Here is a 26728-nt window from a genome sequence, read left to right as displayed (position 1 = left end):
TCACAGGTGAAACTGAAGGCTAAAACCAAGAATAGATGTTCAGAGCTATTTATTGTTTAAACAATCAATTTAACAGGGCACACCAGGGAAACAAGAAACACGTGTCAGTTACGTGTTCCAATATTTTTGCTACTTTTGATCTCAAACTCAAATATCTTCAATCTACAGCAAAATCATGTTAATTGGCCTTGCTGTTCCAAAAGTTTTGGAGGGGACTGTATAATTGCAGGTTTTTGTGATGTAAAAACTGAAACCAAGATAAATCGTGCCAGACTTTTTTCCACATTTAATGCGATATAGCAACCAACTAAATTCAAGGAAAATGATTTTAGGAAAAAGAGAAAAATCAAAAACAACTTACAAATATAGCTGCAAGCAGCAATGGCAGGCACCCAAATTTACAACAAAAAGTTTATTAAAGTATGATGCGTTACCATGGCAACACTATTTAAGATATAAAAAATTCTTTAACAATTATACATCTGATCAAGTTTGAGGCGATTTGGGTAAATGTCAGAAGACTTTTAAGTCTGTTTTAAGTGACACACTTCCTGTGACACACTTCCTTCCACCAGTTGGTGGTGCTAAAACTGTGACTCACATCTACGTGATCAGCCCACATCTATGTGATCAGTCAAAAATACCAAAATATGTGATTTTGCATCTTCATTGGCTTGGCATAATTTTGTCCATGTTTGGTGACGATCACATGAATATTGTCACACACTGCCATCTACTCTGATTGACGTTCAGGGGTGAAGTGACAAACTGCCCAAGTGGAGAATTATTCAGAGGTATAGAAAAAATATGTCCAGGCCAGGTTACGCCCCTGTACATGCCCCAAATAGCTCCATTCTATTTAATCTCCTGCTACATTCTACTCAATCTACTGCTTGTTTTGGGAACCATTAAGTTAACTTTAATAATTGCTGTTTCAGGAGTGAAAGACAGGATTATGTTAGGTTTATCTAAAATGCTACATTTTGCTTTATAAACCATAAGTGTTATCATAGCTATTGACTAATACCTAACTGTTTAGGTACAGGAGACCTGCTACAAAACATACCAGGAATTACAACAAGTGAAAGAATTTCAACTGAGCCAATGCAGCAAGCCATTGCATCTTCAGCAAGACTTGATTAGAAGCCTTCACAAAAAGCTGAACCAAACTGGTCAAGTCATTCAAAGGCTGGGAAACTTTACAGCTCTTATGGACTGCATAATTGTACAAAACCTTGTTTCTGTCACTCAATGTGAGCTCATGATCTACCTCAATAAAGTTTTGAAGGTAAAACATTGTTCTACTCATGACTTGTTAAATGTTACATACACACATTACATATTAGCTGGAAGTGCATGATTGTTATATCATATACCTTGGTCAATGATAATGCCATTCATGAAAGTGAATGAAGATTGAATGGATCTCATGACAGTGAAGATTGTCTTATTTCTGATATATTTATTTGGCTACAAGCCTCATTTATTCTCACTGGTGATGCAGTCAGTTTTTACAAAATGCATTGCTAGTTTGAAAAGAATCAGTGTATATTGGAATATTTGATACCAATTAGATTAGATGAACTGTCTGCGGCATGATCATATTAGTGTAACATATTAGTGTGAACTGTATTTACAAAAATTGGCAATCGAGCCTAACCTATGACAGAGATCGCCCATTTTAAAAGCACTAAATCTTTCCCACAGTAGTCATATGCTTATTGATAATGCTATCAGGAATCTTGCATAGCTTCTGATTATTTTCATGTCCAACAAAAGCAAACAAACTGATGTGGCTTTCTAACAACAGTGCTATACCACTCATACTATTTATGTAACCAAATGTTTAGCCATTTTATATTTTCACTAGTGGCTGCATTTAACTAATCATAATTGTTCCTGTCTCCAGACTTGCACTGATTGACTGCTGGCAACATGCAAGAGAGAAAGCATTTGTAACACCACTTAAAGAAAGTTTAACAATGCTTAAGCAATGCATCTGCGAAAAACTGTGTTTAAATAATGTAAATAATATATGGGGTTGATAAACATATTCCAGAGACAATTCATGCCTTTTTTTTTTTTTGATTTCTCTTTAATTGTCACATAAAATTTCACATCACTGTAGAGTGTGCCTTATTAGGTGGTTGTAGGTATTACTTTTAATATATAATCTAGGTGCCGAATGAGACACTTATTTTTCCATCTGTTTGTTAAATTTTACAGCGGGAACAGAAAAATCAGGGCAGTCTTTTCCAGGCAGAGCTGACATTTGGAGTAGGTGGTCAGCTTGAGCTGTCTCCATCGATGCACCAGTTTCAGGAATTGCTGCATAGAGCACTGTTGTCTGTGGTTGACTCTACTCTACAGGTGAGAAAAAATTGTCTCTGTGTATTTCAAGGACTGTGACAGTTCCTGCTTTACTTCCATGTAAATCCCAGCTCTTTAAACTGATAATAAAGATGGTTTGATGCCTTTACCTATAGCTTGTTGATGCCTGCAATAATCTGCCAGATTCTAAAGCTTCTTTGACAGCGAGTTTCTCTTTTGTCGGTGGTTTCCAACAGCCTGCTCCAAACCCTGGCATTACAAATAATACAAGTGTTCGTGTCAGAAGAGGTGACAGAAATTATTACCTTTTACACCTCAAGAAATGTAACATTTCTGAGAATGGTACTTGGATATAAGTATTAAACATGTTATACATTAAACAGTGACCCTGGAATTTAATTGAAATAATATTTATCTCAATCACCAGATTTATTGTAAGAAGATATTTATTTTAAGCTGTGTTATTTTCAGCATATGAACAGAGTGGATCTGCACTCACATGTACTGGCAGTTTTCCCTATAAGGAGGAGACTTGTGTTCACACAAAGATGGTGCTTCCCAAACTCAGTTCTTTTAGTCTTCAGGGTCAGAGACTGCAAGGACAGGTCTATCCTCTGTCCAGAAACCAGTTGGAATGGCACCTGCAGCACCATGCTGGGGCACAGGAGATTGAAAAACAGCAAGCCAGTATTATACAGGTAATGCAAGCAGTTCTTTAGAATGCTATGCTAATTTAAATTAAACTTTATGTGGCTAGCTTGCAATATGAAGGTGTTATCTTCAGTTATCTTTAGGCTGTGGGATGCAACCTGTTAGGTTCCGGTTTTCTGGCTCTATTTCTGGCTCTGCCTTAAACACCTTTTCAGGAGTTGTTTTTACTTGTATCTAGTTTGTAACACCTGTTTCTTCTTGTGTTGTTAACCTTGAAAACGAATTTCTTATTATGACCTAAAACACTGACAGATTTTCACACAAGACCTCAAAGTAGGCAAAGAGGACCTGATTAAACAAATAAGACAAAAAATATGATACTTGGTCATTTATTTATTGAGGAAAATGATCCAATATTACATATCTGTGAGTGGCACTGTTGTTTTACTTTTACAAAACAATACTAAAAGTAATGTGTGTGGCTATATATATATATATATATATATATATATATATATATATATATATATATATATATATAGATAGATATATATATATAGATAGATAGATAGATATATCACATTACTTTTAGTATTGTTCCACTTTAAACATTTAAATAATGGGTCCTTTTGACCTGAACATACCATGAGGGTTCACCTCAGATTAAGCAGTGTCAGAATTTGTACTGGTAAAGGGGAACATAGATCTCCACAGATCAGGAAGTGGCAACTGCTGATGTTTGAAAGTAAAATCCATAAATACTCCACTCAGCTTCAGCACCCTCTAGTCCTCTGTTAGTCTCTCATCTTGCTTCTCATCTCAGCCCATAATATAGACACAGTTTTAATCCAAGACTGAGACCTAGTTTAAATCTTAAGCCCCACTTCTGCCCCGTCTTGTGTTGTTGTTCCAATTAGTATGTACAGTGCTGTGAAAAAGTATTTTCCCCATCCTGATTTCTACTGTTTTTGTGAATCTCTCATACTAAATTGTTTCAGAAATTAAAGCAAAATCTAAGATAAAACAAAGGCAACTTGAGTAAACATAAAATACAATTTTAAATGATAGTTATTTATCAAAGCAAAAAAGTTTTCTAATACCAACTGGACCTGTGTGAAAATGTATTTGCCCCCATAGTTACTAGTTCCCCAAATCTATGAAACTGCATTCATAATGGGGTTCAGCTGGACTAGACACAACCAGGCCTCATTACTGCAAACTCTGTTCAATCACATCAACACTTCAATAGAACTTTTTCAACAGAATGAAGTTGGTTAAAAGTTCTTAACCAGTAAAACACTATGCCAACGTTGAAAGAAATTCCAGAAACAATGATAGGTAATGCATCAGTCTGGGAAGGGTTACAAATTTCAAAGGCTCTGGGACTCCAAAGGACCACAGCGAGAGCCATTATCTCTAAATGTAAAAACTTGGCACAGTAGTGAACCTTCCTTCCCAGAAGTGGTCAATTTTCCAACTACTCATCCAGGAAATTAGAAAAGAGCCAAGGACAACATCAAAGAACCTACAGGCTTCTCTTGCATCAATAAAGGTCACTGTTCATGACTCCACTATCAGAAAGACACTGGGCAAAAATGGCCTCCATGGAAGAGTGGCGAGGTGAAAACCACTGCTAACCCAGTAGAACATTATGGATCATCTGAATTTTGCCAAAACACACCTTGATGATCCTCAAACCTTTTGGGAGAATGTTCTGTGGACTGATGAGTTGAAAGTGGAACTGTTTGGAAGACAGGGATCAAGTTACATCTAGCATAAACCAAACACAGGATTCCACAAAAAGTAAATCATACCTACGGTCAACCATGGTGGTGTTGGATAACTTTTTTTTTTTGCTCCAATTAAAAAATAATAATAAAAACTGTATTGTATGTTTAATCAGGTTGCCTCTGTTTTATGTTGTATTTAGTTTGAAGATCTAAAACTATTTAGTATGAGATATACACAAAAACAGAAGAAATCAGTGAAGAAATACCTTTTAACAGCACTGTAGATACTCTTTTTTTTGTCTAGTCTCTTTTCAAAGTATTGAATGTTTATAACCGCAGTTCTTTCTCTACAATGAGCTCTGATCACCAAGTGGTGCTTCTGGTATTTTGAGCATTCTGATTTGACTCAGATTATTGATTATAATATGGTTGTGTTGCCTGTCTGCCCTTTGACCCCTGTTTCCTAAACACATGTCACTTCCTGTATGTTCCTGATTACACTGTGACTATTTTCCCCTTTAATCTAGGAAGCCCTCCAAGAGAGCCAGCAACTTTGTGAAAGGCATTCCTGGTTGGTAGATGCTTATTTGTGTGCCAGTCAGTGGAGCCCAGCTTCACTTGAGAGTATGCGAGGATGGCCTGCCCCAAAATATAAGGAACACATACAGATGATACAATTATGGATCAATCAAGTGCACAATGTGCCTACTGCTTTTACCACATCCAATAAACTCATCACTATTAACTGTTCACATATCCAAGAGATGTTAGGTGTGTTTATTAATGTATGCATACCACCTACAGATATGTGACAAATTAAAGGGGAAAAAAATAAATGGAGAAAAAAGGATGCGTACATATGCTTCCAAACAGACGTACTGCATGAAACAATTAACATTCTGCCATGATCTGTGATATGTGTATAAAAATTCTGTGTTAGCCTCAATCTTGGAAAAAGGATTCATTATTGAGATGACAATGCCCTATCCACAGTACAGTAGGGCCTGCTCAGTGGTTTAATGAGTTTGAAAATAATGTAAATAATATTCTATGGCTTTCACAGTCACCTAGTCTAAACCCATTTGAGCATCTATGGGAAATTTTGGGTTGCTCTGTTAGATTTTAAGCTGCCCTGGTGGCTTGTTATGAAGTATTTTGCGGCCGATATTCAAAAGCAATTGCAATCTGTATTTGCTATTGCATTTCCTATTTGTGGACGCATACATTTTGACATAATTCAAATGAAAATGCAAATCATGTTTTATCATTTTCATTTTCATTTACACAAACGTACAGTGTCTACCAAATTTAAAATGGAAACGCAGAGACCATTTTCAATTGCATTTCCTGTGTCTTATGCGTTACGACCCTGTCATATTGAAATAACAATAGCAATTACCCCGTTTACTATTTCACTTCCTCATTGTGGTGTATGGAGCTGGAGAACATTCAAATGGAATCCCAAATCCATTTGCATTTACATTTCCCATGCCTTGCACAAAACCTGCCAATCAGTGTTCGGGATGGGACTATATTATGGAGCGTGTTTGTATTTGGAAGTGACGTCACTCACGTTCGACCACAATTTAGAACGCCTTGCGGTCACGGGAGATTCAGTGCACATTCGAGATTCTTTCTTCTATTTCTCAAACAATAAACACACAGAAAGGACAAAGTGTGTATTGTCTTACTCTGGAGTGAAACAAGAACCAAGTGCAATTGAATATATTTTTTATTTTTCTCCTGTTAAATCCCCCTGAAGCTAATCCCTCAAAAATGCAGCTCACCAGTAATGGAGTCAGTAATCTAAAAATGCAATGACCTGGGCAACTGTGTAAGATTTTACCAAGATTATAGTCATCTGCTTCACAGGATATCTAATGTATTGCAGTATTATGGATACAGTATTTATACAGTTTGCAATTGCTTTTGAATAATGTCCACAAAATACTTCCATAGCTTGTTGTTGCTAAACACCTTGCTAAGACACTTTGTTGTTTTTCCATTAATTTGTCACCTGCGATATTATATTCCAAGAGAAAGATTTTGTTGCAGTGATTTATTTATATTTAATTTAACCCCCCTCCCCTCCTCCTCTCACAGAACCCTTACTGAACACCATGAAGAAGGATGTTTTAAATTTGCTGTCTGAGGAATTGCAGTTATGTGCTGAAAACTTGATAAATGATCTGAAGAAATTTATGGAATGCCTTCAGCTTGAACCCACTGACCTTAATGAGTTTGCAAATTATGCTAGCAGGGTATTTATTTCTTAAGTATTTGTTATTTTCACTTATAAGTGACATTTACTGCAAATAATATGCACACTTTCATGCTTCTGGAATCTGAGGAAACCTTTTATGTGCAGGTAAAATGCTACAAGGAAACTGATATTTACCAAAAGCTAGAAAACCTGTGCTCCCTTCAAAAAACTATTCAACTGAATTTTGGAAACATAACTCCTGAGTTAGTTTCATTGATTGAGGAGGTAGGGAGCCTGATCTCGGTGTTTTTGCATACACTGAAAATGTTTAATTAAACACATTGTCATAACACACCATGTATTTATTATCGTAGACATTTGCCCTGTGGAATCAGTTTGTTCCTCTGCTGAGGACAGCGACAGAAAGAGTCATGCAGAAATTGCCGTCCATGATTAACACTCTGGACAACGAATTTTCCTCTCTGACTAAACAACTAGAAGATCTGGTCTGCAGTGCCACCACTGGACCTTTTCTGGACCTAAATCAGAATTCTAGCCAAATTATTCCTAAGCTCAGGATAAAGTCTGAACAGCTACATTTGATAGTTGCACAACTGAATGAGCTGAATGGGACCAACCAAAGCCTGAGAGGTAGAGGTTTTTTCCTAAACTTTTCACCATTATGTTTCTGAAGGGGGTTTGGAAATTTCTAATTTCAATCATTTATCAATACTCCTCTTAGGGCAGCCCTTAGATCTCTCATTTGTGATGACAGCCAAGCAGAATATGGAAGCACGGAAGGAGCTCTGGGAACTAATGGATGTGTCCACTGCACAGATTCAGGAATGGAGGCTCGTTCTGTTTAGCAAGGTGTGTCTATACAATTGTCACTGTATCAGCTTTCCCTAAACTTAATCTGTTTAATAGCATTTTTAAATGTCCCTTGGCAGTTTGTAGTATCCGAAGCCCAGAATATGGTAAATGAATGGCTTCAGCGAGCAAATTCAATAGCAAAGGTCATCCCCTCTTCTGATGAAGTACTTCGGGAAACTTTATATGTATTTGAGAGGATCAGCCACCAGCTCTCACTATTAGCCAAACTAAGCAGCTCTACAATGAAGCACAAACACTGGGCAAATATATTTAAAGGTAAGGCAGCGCAAGTGAAAAAAAATATTTTACACAATGATTGACAGTAATAACTTTTATAGATGATGATCACATGTTAACCACTTCATGTAAACAATTGACATAATATTTTCCTCAATGTATCATATTACATCATTCATAATTAATATTCTCCTCTAAATAGACACGGACCTGCTAGTTTCCCGAGGACAGAACCTAACTGTAGGTGATCTTATGTCCAGAGATCTGTGGGAGCATCAAAATATAATTAGCAAGGTCTGATAACACTCCTGCATCTAAATGATCTAAAATCTAAAAATATGATACCATGATACAAATTGTTAAATAATTAAAATTAAAATTATTATTATAAATTACATTTTTTTATATAAAAAAATATTAATTAAAATTATGACTATTGTCTAGATCTGCAGCAAAGCTAAAGCTGAAGCAGACATGGAGCAAGCATTCCAGAGGCTTCAACAGAGCTGGGAAGGGACAGAATTCAGACTTACAAAGTTCATTTTTTGTCAGAAGAAGAATCCACAGTGTGGGGTAACACAGCAGATAAAACCTTCTGCTGACTTTGAGTCAACCCAAAATGTTTCACGAGAGAATTCCTGTGGCAGTGGAACTTTTACCATAATGGGTACATAAAGAAAATAATCTCTTAGTTTATTTCATCCACATGTTTAGCATGTACTATACATGTCTTGTTGCAGGGCCTTTTCTTCATTTATCAATTTTACAAATAAGCTGTCCATACACGCTTTCCAATTCCAATTCCGTAGCCCACGCAACTAATTTTGCCAATAACAAACAAGTTAAGTACTCATAGTTTAAGTAGGTTTAGTATGCTTACTGCTTAACTACCTTTTCTGATTAGACCTAGAAACTCTGATGGCCCAGGCTGAGGACAGTGTTATGACCCTGTCCAGCATGCTTTTTTCTCCTCTTGTCCGTGATTTCAAAAGGGAGGTAGAGATGTGGGTCCAGCTCTTGCAGGAACTTGGTATGTATATGAAAAGCTACATCAATCTTAGATCTGTTGTGTTTAAGTCAGGATAGTTTAGTGTGTATTTATCCTTTTTTTTTTCTTTTTTTCAAACAATAGATGAACTTCTAGATTTTTGTGAAAGATATCAGCGAAAGTGGATGTTCCTTAGCAGAATTTTGCATGACATGTCTATGAGCACAAAAAACATAGAGTTGGTAAGTTTGTTTCTGTTAATATTATATTAATATGATATTTGACATATATGGCGGTGTTTACTATTAATTAAGGATTATTGTGTTGCAGAGAGAGAAGTTTTCCCCGGTGGATGAGATGTTTCGTGAACTGATTCAGGCTATATCAAGTGACCCCCATGTGCTGAATTTTGTTAGACTGAGAAAGACTAGGGAGACAAATTGTGACTTCCATGGACAACATTTACGCATTATCCTCATTAAAGGACTCACAGCAATGGAGGAAATTTGCAGTCAGTTATTGTATCTTCTAGACTCACCACGTAGTGAGTTCCCCAGACTGTGTTTTCTCAGCGATGGGGAGGTGATTGAACTTCTCTCACTACATCTGACACCACGCTCCCTTCTACCATTTGTGCGCAAATGCTTCAGGGGAGTACAGTGGTTTGAGGTTGACAGCAATAGTACAAATGACATGACAAATGAAAACATTGAGCCAGATCTCCCCTGCACTCAGATGTGGATTAATGGTGTATATGGAATGCTAATGGAACATGTACACTTTGTCTGTCCTCTTAAACTTAATTTAAACCCTGTAATTTGTCTTGATCGTTTGGAGAAAATTTTACATCAAACAGTTAAACAGCTGATTGTGAAATGCATTGCTGCCCGACAGTGTTCTGAACCAGAAGAAAATAGTCCTGAAGAAAATAAACAAGTTCACGATAATATCCCTACACCAGAACATGCCTGCATTTTCATCACATCAGCAAAGGATGAAGGAAAAACTCCAAATGTCCTTACATCATCATTTGTTAAACTAATATCTGAATATCCGTTGCAATGCCTTTTGGTTGCAGAGGAAGTTCTGTGGTACAGTGAAATATGTAAAGTTTCCCTAAGCCAAGCTCAAAACAAGTGGATAGACATTAAAACACAAACTACCACAAAACTCCAGAGACTTTGCAAAGCTGTACAAGATATCTTTGCAGATTCCTATAATAGCACCTTGGCAACACAGCACACAGTGACAGCCCTTCGCGCCTTCATTTTACTGATCATGAAGCATTCCCAACAGATTGCTGGGCTTGTTGATATAAAAGGAAGTCTGGAATCGTCTTTTGAATGGCAGAGGCTTATGAAATACCGCCATAGTGTCATTGATAACTGGAGCAATGTCGGCCAGGATAACCCATGCTACAGTGAAGAGTCTGTTTATGTCGATGTCCTGGGGACACAGTTAGCCTATGGTAATGAATATATAGGGCCAGAAAACTGGATGATGGTGAACACCACTTCAACAGAGCGAGCACATTTGGGCATTCTTCTTGCCTTCACTAGTTACAAATGTGCCTTCATTAGTGGACCTCTTATGTCTGGCAAGCAAAGGACTGCACTTCAATTGGGATGGGCATTAGGACAACAAGTTATCACTTTGAGGTGCTGTTCAAGTACAAGTTTTGTGGCTGTTAGTCAAATGTTTCTTGGTGCACTTCAAAGTGGTGCATGGCTAGTGCTTAGTTCTGTAGATTTATTGGAACAAGGGATTTTATCCATTCTTGGGCAGTGTTTGACAGACATCCATCAATGTCTGTCAATAAATCTGGAAAATGGACAACAAAAAGAGCTTCAAGATCACAGTGATAAGGTTAGACATTTTGACAAAAATCACAGCGAAATGATGACTGGAATCAAATGCCAAGTACTATTTGGAGAAAACAAAATTTTGGCCAAGCCAAGCTATGGCTGCATTATAATTTCATCAAATGGGTACTCAGCTGAAATACCAGAAAACCTGCGCATTACTACAAGACCTGTTTCATTTATGCATCCTGACTCTAGCATTATTGCAGAGGTTTTGCTGATTTCTTTGGGATTTTCTGAAGCAACCAGCATTAGCCGACGTCTAATTTCTCTAATTAGCCTAAGTAGCGATTTATTTTGCCTTCCAGAATTTGTCTGTCGAGATCGGTGTTCCTGGCTTGTACTTCTCAGAAAAGTCATAGATGCATCTGGAATATACCTGTACAGAAAGTCTGAAGAAACTCCTGAGGAGAGACCAACTAATGTCAGCGTCAGTGCATCTGAAAACATATTACAGGACTATCATTTATCCCCTCATAAGTTCACCAGTAAACCTTCCATGGCAAATGCTATAAGAGAAGAGCAAGCATTAATCAAAGGGGTAATGTCTGTATTATTGTCTGCTATCTGTGATCACAATACAGCCTTTCAATTCTGCAACATTTTTGAAGAAATCTTCCCAGCAGCAAGATACTGTCCAGATTTCCAATACATTATTGAAGAGAAGGAGAGAAATGTCCTTAGAAATGCTGTCACAGAGGAGTTGCAACAAACAGCATTTTGTGCTGACTCACAAATACTTGACAATGCTTTGACCCTGCATCAAACCCTGAAGTTTTCTAAGGCAGCTGTGATTGTTGGGCCAGCAGGTAGTGGAAAAACAACTTTATATAGAGCTCTTGCAGGAGCACATCGGCGACTTGCAGGAACATCTGTGGAGGAAATTGTTGCAGATACCAACCTTTTGTCACGTTCAAGTTGGTGTTCAGTTGACATAATTGTCTTATTTCCTAACGCTTTGTCGCATGAGGAGCTTTTTGGTGCATGCTCTGAACAAACGGGTTCCTGGAGGGATGGTGCCTTCACTAAAGTGTTAAGAGACAGTGAGCAGTATGAGTTTTCTGGTCATTCTTTGCCCCAAACTAAGCAAAAACATGGGCCACAAAAAGTTAAGTGGCTAGTGTTGGATGGGGAACCCTTGATCTGCCCTAAGTGGTTTGATTCTTTGAGTACCCTTTGCAACCCTGAAAATCCCTTTCTTAGCCTTTCATCTGGTGAGAAAATTCATCCATCACAAGAGGGAATTAAAATTCTTGTTGAAACCACAAGCCTTGATGATGCCACTCCCTCTGCATTGGCACGGTGCAGCCTGGTGTGCATTTCTGGAAATGACACGTGGAAAAATGTGTGGAAAGCTGAAATGGATGTTCTGTACTGGGAGCATGTTTTGGACCAGAACTGTCTGAAAATGTGGAGGTGTCTGGCTGAAGATCTTTTTTCTAGCACCATAATTTTCCTCAGGCATAAAGGTTTAAACTCTGCAATGTCCAATGAAGGACTTGACGCTAGTACATCAAGTACTGGAATCGCTAATGGATTGCAAGAAGTAATGTCATTCATTAAAATACTCTGTGCTCTTCTTGGGGAGTCTGGAAAGAGGAGTAGCCTGAAATCAGTATCTAAAGAAAAAACAGGTAAATAATTTCCAATATCATTTGTCAATTATATGTTGCATATCGCCTCACCAAGTGATAACTGAGCAGCAAAAGACCAGATGTTGATATTTTTTACGAAGGTCACTGTGGATATCCATATTCATGTGTAAGATCAACATATACTGTAACCCATCACAGATGAAAGTTAGAAGTTAGTTGCAATATATATATATATATATATATATATATATATATATATATATATATATATATATATATATATATATATATATATACATACATACACACATACCCTACAAACACTGGAAAACACTGAAAAACTGGGCTGCTTATGGAAACATAAGTCATTTTCATTCACAAGTTATAAGAACAAATAGAAATTTGCAAAGCACAATTTTATTCAACTCCTGAAACAAAATCCCTGTGGACCATTCTGAAAAGCTTTCTATCTTCTATCCAATGTGACTGAGTAAGCAAGCTAACTATATTTCAAAAGAACAGTGTCTTTCCCAAATCAAGAGACTATTATTTAGGCTACAGTTGACAGCAATAGCCTTCTAATATTATTATATACTAATTGATCAGATTTACTTAAGTTTTAGGGTTTGTTACATTGTATAAAGATCAGAAAAGATTGCTGTTAAAATCTGTTATAACATTACATTACATTTATTAATTTAGCAGACGCTTTTATCCAAAGCGACTTACAAATGAGAAAATACAAGCAAAGCAAAAATTACAAAATGTCACACTCACAGTGCTGCTGCCAGTTATAAATGTAATTATAATTGCCCATATGACTTTCTGAAAACATTTTCTCTTAATCATTTTGAAGAAAGAGAATTTAAGAAATAGGAAAGAAATACAAAATAAATATGCTTTCACATATTGAATGGCCTCTCCAAATTGCTCACACAGACAACATGCTGTGTGCAGAGCTGAATATCTCTGCAGAGCTCACCAAATAATAATCATTTAATCTATAAAATAAAATATTGTAAAACTTGTATGTTCATTGGGCCTCATTTATCAAGGTTGATACAAATAAATGTATTTGTAAATCCTTTGTATGGGTGTTTACACAAGAAATTTGGTTTATGAAAATCCCCCAAATTTGCTTTTCTGAATTGATGGGATTTTCATAAACCAAATTTCTTGTGTAAACACCCATATGAATGATTTATGAATAAATCGAGTAGTCATGCTCCTGTGTGTAAATGCACGCATTTGAAAACTAACTAATGTAAAACTCAAATCATATCATTTTCATAGATTACTGCGTGGATTTGGTTATTCAATCACATTAGACATAAAAAGCTTTCCAGAAAGGTCCACAGTGTGTGTGGTGTTCTGTACCTCACAAATGTTCTCTGTGATCCAAACATCTCAAACTTAGATTTTCTATGACACAATTTCACATGGTATTCACTTGTGAGAAATTGGTGAGATATTTCCGGTCACTATGGTAAGGTAAATATGGTTATCAGGAAATGAAAGCTGAAATTCTGATCTGTCATCTCATATTCATCTTTTGATCTCAAACCAAAATGTCTTCAGTGTATAGCAAAAACAATTGGTGTCGCCATTCCAATACTTTCAGAGGGGAATGTATATAACAATATTCAAGTTTGTTAATTACATATCTGCAGGAAGTGGGGGCTGCCAAGGGTGGGCCTATGCTGTGCAAAAATGAAACCCAAAGATGACACACTTTTACATTCAGTTGCCAGCCCCCTCATCTTAAATCGTCCCAGTATCCTGCTTAATTGTGTTAATTGTTTTATTTCCCCTGCTAGACCCTACCCTCAAGCCACCGTCCACAGAGCTACATGCAAGAAACCTCTTTGTGTTCGCTTATATTTGGGGTTTTGGTGGGCAGCTGCACCCTAGGTATGCTCAAAATGATCTTTTGCAGTTTTATAATTAAAATATATTTACATTATTATTACAATAATATAGTAATTATAATTTTGTAATTGTAAAATTAGTGTGCAGTAGTTTTTTCTGCTTGAAATGTTTTTGTTACTCTCTTGATTTTAGACACTGGCCACAGTTTGATATTTTTGCACGGGAAGCCTTGTTTAAATGCCGTTACAAAATTGAAGTACCAGTTAAAGGCACAGTATTTGAGCATTTCTTTAACCTTAGTGATGAAATGCTGGCAGATTCTACTTCCCTAAGTAGGTTCACCAAGAACAGGGACCCACAACATTTCTACACATTTGTGCCACAGGTTTGTCTATTTATATACCATACTGTAGCATATCCTTATTCTTATATTTGCCATTCACTTCCTCCCCGTCAGACAATGGTGATGTAAGGGTGATGTAAACAACAGCAACAAAATTTCAATGAGTCCCAAAGTACCCATTATTCTGTAAATACTGGAAGTGTTTAAAAAGCTGATAGCACTTTAATTAATTTTTTTTTTTTTTTTTTTTACATACAATATACACACTGTAGATGAGTAAAAATATTTCACAGACACTTTCAGTGCACACTGGTTTGGTTTTTAATGTGTAATTTGGTTTGTAATCTCATAAATTGATCAACTTACTTTTGTTTAGTTTATTTCACTTTATTTTATTTAATTTTATTGACTGGTTATAGCTATCCCCAGTACCTTTTAGAGTCAGTCTAACTCTCTAACTCTAAATTAATAAGTTAATAAGTAAATAAATAAGTTCATCATAGATCATTAGATCTCAGGCATCATATCTGTATAAAAATAATTTGACATGAAATGAAATCCACTAGATGTTATTAATTAAATAGTAACTAAATCTTAATATCTCTCAACACAGTATAACAACTATGCATATCTCCTGGACCGTCTATTAGAAGCCCATTATCCAACATTGCTAGTAGGAGAAGCAGGGTCAGGCAAGACAATATTGTGCAAGACTTTATTACAAGAAAGACCACATCTGCACGTACCAGTAAGCCAACTTCTAGGCTCTGCTGATTTATGCAATATACTTGAGAGGATTGGGTGCCAGAACACATCTTTGGACTCTTTGGATACCACCATGCAGCATCAGGCTTTGCTTCTGTTTGTAGATGACTTACATGAATCAGCTTCTGGTAAATACATTTTAAAGTCACTCTCTGTTTGGAGCAGTTTCTTTGTTTTTCATCTGACCTTTTGCTGCTATGTAGATTAATGTTTCTTCTCTTTGACTCTGAATATACAAAAGGTAAAACTTCAGCAACTTTGGAAACCTTGCGGCAGTGCATATCAAGGGATGGAGTGCAGAATTCAGATGGCTATCACTTTAAGCTGTTTAGCTCTGGAGCAGTTAGTTATCTGGGTACTTGCAGGACTCTTGGAACACACAAAAGTGGCTACAGTCAGATTTCCCCACGGCTCTCTAGACTGTTTACGGTCTTGGTACTTCCTGTAATGACTGCAGATATTCTTTATTCTATCCATTCGTCACAATTACTTCAGTGGCTGAGAAATTTCCAACCTATGCCAAGGATTGCAGATATGGCACACTGTATTGTTGCTACAACCTTTGATGTGTATCTTGCTGTGTGTGAACATTTATCCTCTTCTGCCCATTCTCCTCACATTGTTTGGTCATTACATGACCTTCAAAAAGTATTCCAAGGAATGTGCCTCTTTGATCCTAGGACCACAGCCCAATACTTACACCAAAGAAGGCCTAGTGTCAATTTTCAGAGTCTTTCTTCATTTTCATTGTCAGCATTTGATCCAGCTTTCCTGGGTCCTGCAAGGAACATACTCAGTATTGTCCGTCTGTGGGTGCATGAGTGTTTGCGCACCTTTGGTGATCGCCTGTCCTCAAATGAAGAAAGCCAAAAACTGGTTTCGTTCCTTTCACAAGCATCTGAAAAGAATTTTGGTAGCAAGTTGGTAACGGAATCCCAAATCTTTGCAGAAATGCCAGACCCTGAATGCCAAATAAAAAGCACTCCTACAGATGATATAAACCAGCATGGACATATGACTATGCAGCAAGATAATGTTGAGTGTATTGCATCCAGAAAAGAATCTGCTTCACCTCTTGTGGTTGTAGTGACTGAGGATCAGTCAAAACTGACTGAATCAGAGTGCTCTGAGGAGCTGAGCAGCTCCAACTCTAATGCAACATGTGAAGAACCTCATACCATCTCTATAAGGCCTCATCAGGTGCTGATTGAAATTAGTTCTTCTAATGATATGGTCTTCAGCCCAGAATTTAGCAGACTCCACATGTGTAGAGCACAGAAGCAGTTACAACGCAACATAGTGTACCAGGAGAGAGACCTGGATGTGTTAATAGAACAGTTGACTAACATTGTAAAAAGCATAGAAGAAAAAGATACTTTCTGCAAATATGCTAAATTTGCTGTGTACCACCAGAGAGTACGACAGCTTATACATATCCTACGTGCCTTGCTCATACCTAATGGACATGGGGTTCTGCTTGGAGCTGCTAAGAAAACCGGGCGAAAGACAACAGTACGTCTAGCAGCTTATTTGACAGGATACCAACTAATTGAAGTCCATTGTGGAAATGAGGTCAAACTGAAGGAGATGTTAAAAGAGGCTCAGCATCAGATTGACATGCATGGGGAACATGTAGTTTTTATGGTTCATGAGAATACTAGTCAAGCAACTAGGGATGAACTACTGGTGATTATGGAAACCTGGCGGCATGTAGATCAAGAACTGAAGGAAGTGAGATCACATATCAGTGATGTGGTCAAGAATTCACCAGATCAAAGTATCAGCCATGTTAATAAAAGGTAAGTTATCACAAGCAATAAGTCTTATGTTGAATATATGGTCTTAAATTGATTGTGCTGCTTTAAAAGAACTCCTGTAGTAGTTCATCACGTACTGCTGCCAATTATTATTATTATTGTGAGAATTCAATCTTCAGAAATTTTCTCAGCTCCAGTTTCTTCATTATCTGTTGTCAAACTAATTTTTAAGATATGTTGCACCTTTGATGCAGGTATTTCAGCAATAAACAAAGACATATCCATGTGTTTTTGCTACTGCCTCTCAGCCAGCACACTTATGAAAGAGAAACTGGACAGTCATCTGTAATTGCGTGTCATATTACTAAGGCTTTAACCCTCTGCTGTTGTGTAGAGGTATACCATACTTGGAGCACTGAGGATTTAGTTGAAATAGCCTCTGTTCATCTAAAGTACAGTGTAGGTAAGTGACTTAGAATGGTTAAGAGTTCTAACTAAATATTATTAGTGTGTTTATGTTGAGTTTTGATACTTTTGTAACTTGATGGGGAAATGCACATTTAATCTCTTTGTACCTGTACAATGACAATAAAGGTATTTGTATTCATATTTTATCTTTAGATGACAATACTTTGGTAGCCAATATTGCTCAGGCAATGGCTGCAATACACCAGTCTGCTACAAAATATGCTTCAACATTCCTAAATACCATTTGTGACCAGCTGTACAGCCCACAGAGATATATTGAGCTGACAGAATACTTCAGTCACCTTCGTGACCACCTCTTTGAGCAAGGAAGAACACATGCCAACAGGTAAGCACTGATGATTAGCATGCAAATATTTCTCCAACATGTGCTTTTGTGGAATATAACACTTCTGAAATATGAAATGGGCATACTTCTTTTCTCTGTCTTACCCCATAGGCTGGCAACAGTTCTGGCCCATTTGAAGGATCTGACTAACACAGCCCAGGATTATAGCCAGGAAGCTTTCCAGCTTAAAGTCAAATTTCAGGAGGCACAAAAGGTCAAAACATCTCTATCATCTGATATAATATTCAACTATGATTAATTGCCTTCTAATTCTAGTGTTAGAATACTGATGCCTATAGGTATTTGTGTTAGAATACCTAAGGAGAACACTGTTTTGCATTTGCCTTAATTTGAACTGTATTTGAATGTAAGCGCAATTTCCATATTGCCCTTATATTGTAAATGATATTACTGATGGTATGTTCATAAAAACCTGGAGTGTACTACTGTAACTTTTGTTGCAGGAGCTAAGCCAGTTGCAAATGGCTATGGACACTGAGCGTGCAGTCTGTGAAAAGACTCATCAGCATTGCTTATTGGAAGAGAGCTGGTTTTCTCATCTACAAGAACAATTAGATCTAGCAGAAGAGCAAGCTCAAGATGCCCTCAAAGAGGTCAGACTAGCTGTTTTATCTAACATGTATTTGGGAATTTTTCCAATATCTGTTTTGTTTGTTTGTTTGTAAAGGTAAACTAACTTTCATTCCATTTAGGTGACTCCACTGTATCAGGCAGCCCTTTTGGCTCTGCTTTCTTTAAATCAGTCTGACCTGGATGAAGTCAGACGCTACAGGCATCCCCCTGAAGGAGTAGTCATTCTGATGAATGCTATATGCATGCTATTCAATTGCCCATGCAACTGGGAAAGTGGCAAACATCTTTTAGGGCAGCCTAATTTCTTACAGGTTATTAATTGCTTGCATTTTATTAGTTATTTAATACCAAAAAGTCCAGTATATTGCTTAAATCTCAGTAGTAAAAAACTTATTTCTCCTTTACTCATCTTATTCCAGGAACTGCAATTTTTTGATCACTCAAAGTTAAGCAATGAGTTGTTTGAAGAGTTGGGACAAATTGTACAGGCTCCGAACTTCCAGACAGACTTAGTCTGTGATGTCAGCCAGGCTTGTGAATCTTTGTGCAGCTGGGTGCGAGCAGTGTACCAGTATGCCTGTGTTAAACGCCGTATGGCTCCTCAGGAAGCTCACAAGAACCATTTAAATAATTGCATGGTTGAAATCCGTGCACGGCTGCAGGTGGCTCGGCTGCAGGAAGAGGCTGCAAGAGACAGACTAGAGGTTGTTGAGAAGCAACACCAGTTTGTCAGAAACAATTTAAAGGAGCTTTCAGCCCAGCTCCATAAGGTTGAAATCCAAGAGAAAGAGGCTGCTGTCACTATTAAGCAAGTAAGCTGTTACATTGAGAAATGGAACATGGCTAAAAAGGTAAATAAATCTTAGTTAATCTCACATTTTTTCCATGTCATTTATTCAGTCCCTTCTGAAAGTATTGGAACAGCAAGGCCAATTATTTTGATTTTGATATTGAATATACATATTGAATTACAGCTTTCAGGTGTTTCTTGTTGCCCAGGTGTGCCCTGTTTGATTGATTGATTATTTAAACAATAATAAATTAGTGTCACCTGTAAAGACTACATTTGTTGTTAAAAAGGATAAACCAACCTGAAGACCAGAAAGCTGTAAGTGGAAGAAAAGCAGACCATTTTGAAGCTGAGAAAGGTGGGAAAATTTATCAAAGCCATTGCACAAGTATTGGGCATAGCCAATATTCCAAAAAATTTTAAATGTCCTGAAAAAGAAAGAAACCACTGGTGTACTAACAACCAGACATGGAACGGGTCGGATAAGGAAAACAACAGCAGCTGACAGAAACATTGTGAGAGCTGTGAAGACAAACCCAAAAACAACAGTCAGTGACATCACCAAATACATCTGCAGGGCAGGGCGGAATTACAATCCACCATTTGAAGAAGACTTCAAGAGCAGAAATGTAGAGGCCAAGATGCAAACTTGAGCAGTAAAACTCAGAAGGCCAGATTGGAATTTGGAAAGATATACTGCCACAAAAATTCTGGAACCAAGATTAACCAAAGTGATGGGAAGTCCAAAGTGTGGAGAATGAAAGGATCTGTTCATGATCCAATACACACAAGCTCATTGGTAAAACATGGTGGAGGTAGTGTCATGGCTTCATGGCTGCTTCTGGAACTGGCTCACTAATCTTTACTGATGATGTAACTCATGATGACAGCAGCAGAATGAATTCCAAAGTCTACAGACACATTATATGTGCCAATTTACAGAGAAATGCATCCAATCTATTTGGGATGAACAGCATGCAAATGCATCGATGCAGTAATTGCAAGCAAGGGATATGCAACCAAATATGAAGTGTTCTTTATATTAATTTACTGTTCCAATAATTTTGATCACCTAAAGGTTGGGGGGGGTCTGCCACCCAATGTGGCATGTTCTAAGTAGTTTAACACATCTAGATGTAAATATCAGGAAATGTTGATCTATTATCTTATATTAATCTTTTGATATCAAACCCAACTGTCTTCAGCGTATAGCAACAGCTATAAGAATTGCCCTTGCCTTTCCAATACTTTTGGAGGGGACTATATGTCAATTATCCAATGTGTTAACATGATTAATTTGCTTTCTGTAGGAAACTGAAATGAATGACCACACCATTCCAGGTGATGCATTGTTGTTAGCTGCTGCAATAACATATTTGGGCCCATTCGGGCCTGACATTCGACTGGATCTGCTAAAAAAGTGGCACAAAATGTGCCTCACAGGCAAGATTATCATTTGTCCAGAAGATATACGAACATCTTTATTTGATGAATCACAGTTGCATTCTACTGAGAATGCCCACTTTGAACATATTCCTGTGGCTATGGAGCTTCACAGGGTTCTGTCACAAGCACTTGGGAGGGATCAACATCTCATTCAAGCAGTGTCTCCCAGTCATGTCTTAAAATTGTTGCTGTGGGGACATAGAGCTCCATGGGCTCACAAATGGGCTTTGCTTACAGACACACAGCAACATAAAAAACGCAGTTGCCAAACAAGGCTGACAGGTGAGTAGCTCTTTATTTATTTATAATTGTTACATATTAAGTTGTGATTTCACTTTTTTTATATATATTCAGGCCTGTTCCCAGTAAATGCTGGAGGAACTGAAAAAGAAGACTTTGAGCTCATTGTTTCTGCAGATGACCCAGAATTTATTCACAAAATCAGTCATGGTGCAAAGAAAGGTTGGTAATTTATGCAGTTTGTAAGTTTTTCAGTCCATTTAGAATATTCTAGTTTAGCAATACTCTCCCATATAATATGGTACAACTGACAATACTGCTGCACTTAAACAGGTATGAAAGTTTTGGTGACTGAAATTGAACATGCTGTGCCAAGGGAAGAGTTCCTCAGTATGTTAGATCGGCCAGCTGGAAATCACATTTTTGATGTGTTCCATCCAGTCAAAGCACTGCACCCGGAATTTTGCCTGTTTCTTAGCACCTCTCTTCCAGCAAAAGTTCTGTTAGATGGTAGGAAATTGTTGCATTCATAAATGCAATGATTATAACAAAATTGAGTGATACTGATTTGCTGATACTGATGTATTGTCATTTAGTCATTAACTTCCATTTCCTTTTTTTTTGGTTAGAGATCCACCCCTTTATATTGATGAAGGTGAAAGTTATAGATCTATCTCTAAGCACACCAGAAGTCCAGGGTATTATTCTGAGTGACTTAATACAGTCTAAGTGTTCAGAACTTTGGTTGAAGCTTTGCCAGTTGCAGAGAGATAAACAAGTTTGTCAGGATAAACTTCATGCAGATGAGGTAAAGTAATAAAGAATACTATTTTTGAACAGTTAAATAATTAAAAATTGTCAAATATAGTAATCAGGTGATTGTGTGCATTTCCAATATTTAAGGTTTCTTTGTTGGATTACATCCTGCAGTCGTCTACCCCACTACTACAGGATCCTGAATTTCTTCCATATGTGTCACTATGTCAGAGAGCCTCACTGAGACTTCAATCAGAGATTGAAGAGCTGTCCAATGCAATGGATGGTCACAAAGCAATAATGAATGACTTTCACGGCATAACAGCACTGGCAACAGCCCTTTATAGGGCTCTCCAGGATGTGGGACGGCTCTATCCTTTTTACTTTTTTCCCCTGTGCAACTTCTTGATTGCTTTGAGGGAAACGTTAGCCCTAAAGGGTTGGCCAGATGCTACATGCAGTGCTGAGATGTTGGAGGGTGTTGTCATGTCAGACATTTCACACAGGATAGTGTCCCACATACTTGATCACTATAGACCCTATTTATTCCAGAACCATGCAGAATTACTGAGGTTGTTTTTTTCTGTTGCATTCTTCATGCACACTGAGGGCTGCTCTGAGATTGAACGTGTCATTTTTCTCAGAGGACTCAGTAACATTGAATCCGCAGAATATGATCCATCACCTGAACAATCTGGTCCAATGCTTCCAAGCTGGATACCAACCCATGCAAAAGTTGTTTTAGGTCTCCTAGAGAAAATCTCTTCCTTCCATGGCTTGATCGCCTCTTTGAGGAATTCATCCAGACAATGGCAGGAGTATTTTCACTTTCCTTCGGCCACAGTGGTTGGAACTGTTCCTTGCCAGTCACACACCCACTTGACAACATTACAGCGTGCTATTATTTGGAAGACGTTCTGTCCACAATGGCTTGCAGCAGTGGTGGATGATCTCTCTGCTTGTCAGCAAGGACAAAGTATACGATCAACTGTGGCAGGTGGTCCTCACACCAGTTCTCCAGAAGCACTCTCAAGCTTTTTATCCAGAAATAAAGGTCCAGTAATTGTAACTATGCCAAGTCAAATAGAATATGGGTCAGGAAGCATCCACCCACTGCATTGGATTAAACACTCTGTTCTGCACCAAGCAGAGATGAAAGAGGTGATGTATTATAATTTATTATAATACAAGAAGTGGAAAAATAACAGAAATGACACAAGAAAATGACCTTGATTTTTCAGTGACTAAATCAGTCATATTTAAAGTTTCAAGGGCAACAGTCTTAAAAATCATGTCACCATATGTTGCTAAATGCCCCAAAAGTGCAGCCACCAAAGAATTAAATGAGCACCTCTGTGACTCAATTGCAAATAAAATTGTATGTTGAACTTCACAAAGCTGGAATTCATGATACGTCTATGGCCTTTGGTGTAAGAGCACAAATCCTGAACTATTGAGCAATGGGCAAATGTAATATAGTCTGTTGAGTCAACTTTCCCCATATTTCCTGTATGGATTTCACCATACATCTGGACAGGAAGCCAAATTATGCTTTCAAGCATCTAATGCCAACTGTTAATTATGGTGGGTGACCCATAATGTTTTGTGCAGCCATCTCATGCAATATGACATTTTATAGGACCAAGTGCACCCTAGGTTGGAAACAGTCTTTCCTGGTGATATTTCCATATTCAAGGAAGATAATGCTATTATACATACTCCTAACATTATTCATCAGTGTTTTGATGGACACCCTAAAGTCAATTGCCTTACATAGCCTTTTCAATCACCAGATTTAAACATTTTTGTACCTTCATGAGAAGTGCTAGAATACCAACTGTGAAATAGATATTCACAACCACCACTCATAGTGCTGGAATGTTTTCTTAAAGAGTGGTCCAGAATCCCTGCCACAAACTATGCATGGTAGCCCTACTTCTAATTAGGTCCTTGATATTAATATATTGTTACAGGTTTCTGTTATTTTGTCCACCCCCGTGTGTATTTTTTTTTTTACTCATGAACTACGTTTAACATGCTAAATAAATGTTAAAAAGTTTATTTAGCATGGCAAAGTTTTTATGCATTGCTAATATGTGATGTTTCATATTTTTGTCATGATTCTCAATAGGTGAAGGTGGTTGTACTTTCATTTGGTTCTAAATGCCAGACAGATGATGTTTTGTCCTCACTTAATACAGCTACTCAAACTGGCTATTGGCTAGTTTTGAATAACTGTCACCTGCTTGATCATTGGGATGCCAGAGTCGTTACTCAGCTAAGGCAGTTAATATCCTGCACAGAAAATGGTAAATGCAATTCCCTTCACTCAGTCTTCAGCTATGGCTTAATTCTTTAATTAGTAATGTTTAACCATAAGCATCAGGCTAATGGAGTAAAACCGTTATTTTTGTAGCATACTTATAATTAGTATTTTCTTTCCAAAAAAGAGCGTAAGACTAAAGTACAGAATGTTGATAATGCTTTTTTATATCCCAATTAACTTGAATTGCTCAGATGAGTGAAATATTCATGGAATTGACAGGTTACTCGATTTTACCATGTTCGCCCATTTGAAGATGCATAAAAAAAAGTAGTGAGCATAGCATTGGTTGTTGTTTCCAATGCAGTTTGCATTTTGGTTTTGAGGTAAAAGGAAGCATTTAAGGATTAAAGTTTTATTGTCATTGTGTTTGACACAACAAAATTCTGTTGGTGATATTTCAAGTTGATGGCTAAATCATTATGGAATTACACACTACAAATATCACTCCAATACAAATGACAATAAATAGACAATAAATACAGGTACAGTACAAAACAATATGAGTGCAAACATAAATATTACACATACGAACAGATACAAGGTGAATATAGCACTTATGAAATATTGCATGTATGAGGGATTGTATGTTGGGGATTACTGTAAATTGAGGATAACTGAATTATATATATGCACATAGGATTTGACAGTTAGTCTAATTATTGTGCTGCTGTCATTGACTACGTTTACATGGACAGCAGTAATCTAATTATTGACCTTACTCCAAGTAAGATAATAATGTGATTTAAGGTGTTTACATGAGTCGCTTTTAGAATACTCCTTTCATGTACCCGTTTTACATGTTCTAGAACATAATTAGATTAACAGCACACGTCATTACGTCTCTGCGCCACGCCATCTGACATCCCTCCAGAATTTCACGCATCAACATACAGTTCGTCTTTGTTATGGTACCGTATACAGTTTTGGGTGTTTTATTAAATTTTTTTACGAACGCTTTAAGTGCAGTTAATTATTTGTCATGCTGTACGTGCAAATAGACAACTGCTTGAAGCTGTGGGCTGCGTCCCAAACCGCGTACTTACCTACTATATAGTAGCCGAGATACATGTATTTTTCCCCACTACAGGCCTATAGTAGGGGGAAAATAAACTTCATATGGGACGCAGACGTACTCTCTTGCTCGCCGTAAAATGTTGAGCACTGCCGTGTGTGATCGTGTCCTGTTGCAAAATGCTGGAAAATACTGGAAATTTAAATAAATGAAAAAACACAAGGTCACAATAAAATTATTTTTCACATTCATGAAAATAATTAACCATAAATAAAAAGGGATACATGCCTTTTATTTTTATTTTTTGACCTGAAATAAAAATCATTGTGTGATACCAACTGTAAATTTTACTTAATTGTCTCAAAACTTATGCTTTACTATTTTTCTTTTGTAAACCTGAGGGCACTGGACGAATATTGAGGCAGATAAGGGGCTTAATCCAATTGGAGGAGGTGCAGGAAATCAAGTGCATCCACACTTTCGACTGTGGTTTATAACAAAAGGCAATGCTCCGCTTTCTATACCAGGTGTGGAATATTTTATTATTTTTCCACTGAATACATTCTTATTCTTTGTAATGTGTTATGATTATGTCATTTAAAAACTCACTACTAACTTTTTAATTTCTTAGCACTTGCATCTTAAAATGTTTGACCTGATATCATCAAAAGGGGTGAACAGGTAGAACACTCTGAAAACACAGGGCACAAAGTACCCTCACCCCCTGGCACAATAGCACAAAGTACCCTGAAAGAGTGATTGAAATAGTCTTTACAACAGCTAGGGACATGCGAGATTTGGAATTTTCAAAGGTCTGCTAAACTGGAAATAAGCAATCTTATCTTCCTGAAATTATCTAATTCAAGAAATTTTTTGTGGGCCTTCAGCTGTGTATGTTGATACAATATTGAAAAGGTACTTGTAGGGTACAGTGGGGTCCAAAAGTCTGAGACCACTAGTGAAAATGTTACAAATACAAATACTGTAAATAACATCAAATTGGACCATAATATGTTTTGTCATTTGAAAGTTCTGGAATTAAAAAGCTTTAATGACCCTAATAAATAGCCAAACATTTATTATACACGTTCATAAAATAAACAGATTTTAAAGAACTAGCCTCTGTTGTTCTATATTAGGACCACCTGTCTAATATAGTGTAGGTCCCCCTTGTGCCACCAAAACAGCTCTGACCTACTGGGGTATGGACTCCACAAAACTTCTGAAGGTGTGCTGTGCTATCTGGCACCAAGACATTATTAGCAGAACCTTTAAGTCATGTAAGTTGCGAGGTAGGGCCACCATGGATTGGACATGTTTGTCCATCACACAGATGCTAGGTCGGATTGAGATCTGGGGAATTTAGAGGCCAAGTCAACACATTGAACTCTTTGTCATGTTTTCAGCATTATCCTGCCGAAAGAGGCAACTGCCATTAGAGAATATCGTAGCCTTGAAGGGGTGTACTTGGTCTGCAACAATGTTTAGGTAGGTGGTACGTGTCAAGTAACATCCAGATGAGTACCAGCACCCAAGGTTTCCCAGC

The 26728-nt window shown here is 37.4% G+C and overlaps 1 protein-coding gene across 1 annotated transcript in view; it reads left to right on the top strand.

Moving 5' to 3' along the window:
• The window catches only part of LOC108278093 (dynein heavy chain domain-containing protein 1), a 40430-nt gene that overhangs the window by 7943 nt on the left and 5759 nt on the right, over positions 1–26728 (top strand). The window contains exons 9-40 of the mRNA XM_053687514.1: positions 1040–1288; positions 2227–2394; positions 2487–2619; positions 2803–3029; positions 5240–5483; positions 6816–6973; positions 7081–7200; positions 7290–7566; positions 7658–7785; positions 7866–8064; positions 8228–8319; positions 8470–8692; positions 8930–9055; positions 9158–9255; positions 9344–12509; positions 14288–14381; positions 14532–14724; positions 15296–15575; positions 15689–17246; positions 17459–17667; positions 17826–18018; positions 18130–18232; positions 18483–18632; positions 18732–18923; positions 19032–19463; positions 20713–21130; positions 21203–21310; positions 21422–21598; positions 21718–21896; positions 21992–23005; positions 23976–24153; positions 25584–25709. Of these exons, the coding sequence (XP_053543489.1) occupies positions 1040–1288; positions 2227–2394; positions 2487–2619; positions 2803–3029; positions 5240–5483; positions 6816–6973; positions 7081–7200; positions 7290–7566; positions 7658–7785; positions 7866–8064; positions 8228–8319; positions 8470–8692; positions 8930–9055; positions 9158–9255; positions 9344–12509; positions 14288–14381; positions 14532–14724; positions 15296–15575; positions 15689–17246; positions 17459–17667; positions 17826–18018; positions 18130–18232; positions 18483–18632; positions 18732–18923; positions 19032–19463; positions 20713–21130; positions 21203–21310; positions 21422–21598; positions 21718–21896; positions 21992–23005; positions 23976–24153; positions 25584–25709 (11212 nt within the window). The remainder of the gene's footprint in view (positions 1–1039; positions 1289–2226; positions 2395–2486; positions 2620–2802; positions 3030–5239; positions 5484–6815; positions 6974–7080; positions 7201–7289; positions 7567–7657; positions 7786–7865; positions 8065–8227; positions 8320–8469; positions 8693–8929; positions 9056–9157; positions 9256–9343; positions 12510–14287; positions 14382–14531; positions 14725–15295; positions 15576–15688; positions 17247–17458; positions 17668–17825; positions 18019–18129; positions 18233–18482; positions 18633–18731; positions 18924–19031; positions 19464–20712; positions 21131–21202; positions 21311–21421; positions 21599–21717; positions 21897–21991; positions 23006–23975; positions 24154–25583; positions 25710–26728) is intronic.

The sequence above is a fragment of the Ictalurus punctatus genome, chromosome 17 (genome assembly GCF_001660625.3).
Source record: "Ictalurus punctatus breed USDA103 chromosome 17, Coco_2.0, whole genome shotgun sequence".
Taxonomy (NCBI): Eukaryota; Metazoa; Chordata; class Actinopteri; order Siluriformes; family Ictaluridae; genus Ictalurus; species Ictalurus punctatus.
This window is presented reverse-complemented; position numbering and strand designations above follow the sequence as displayed.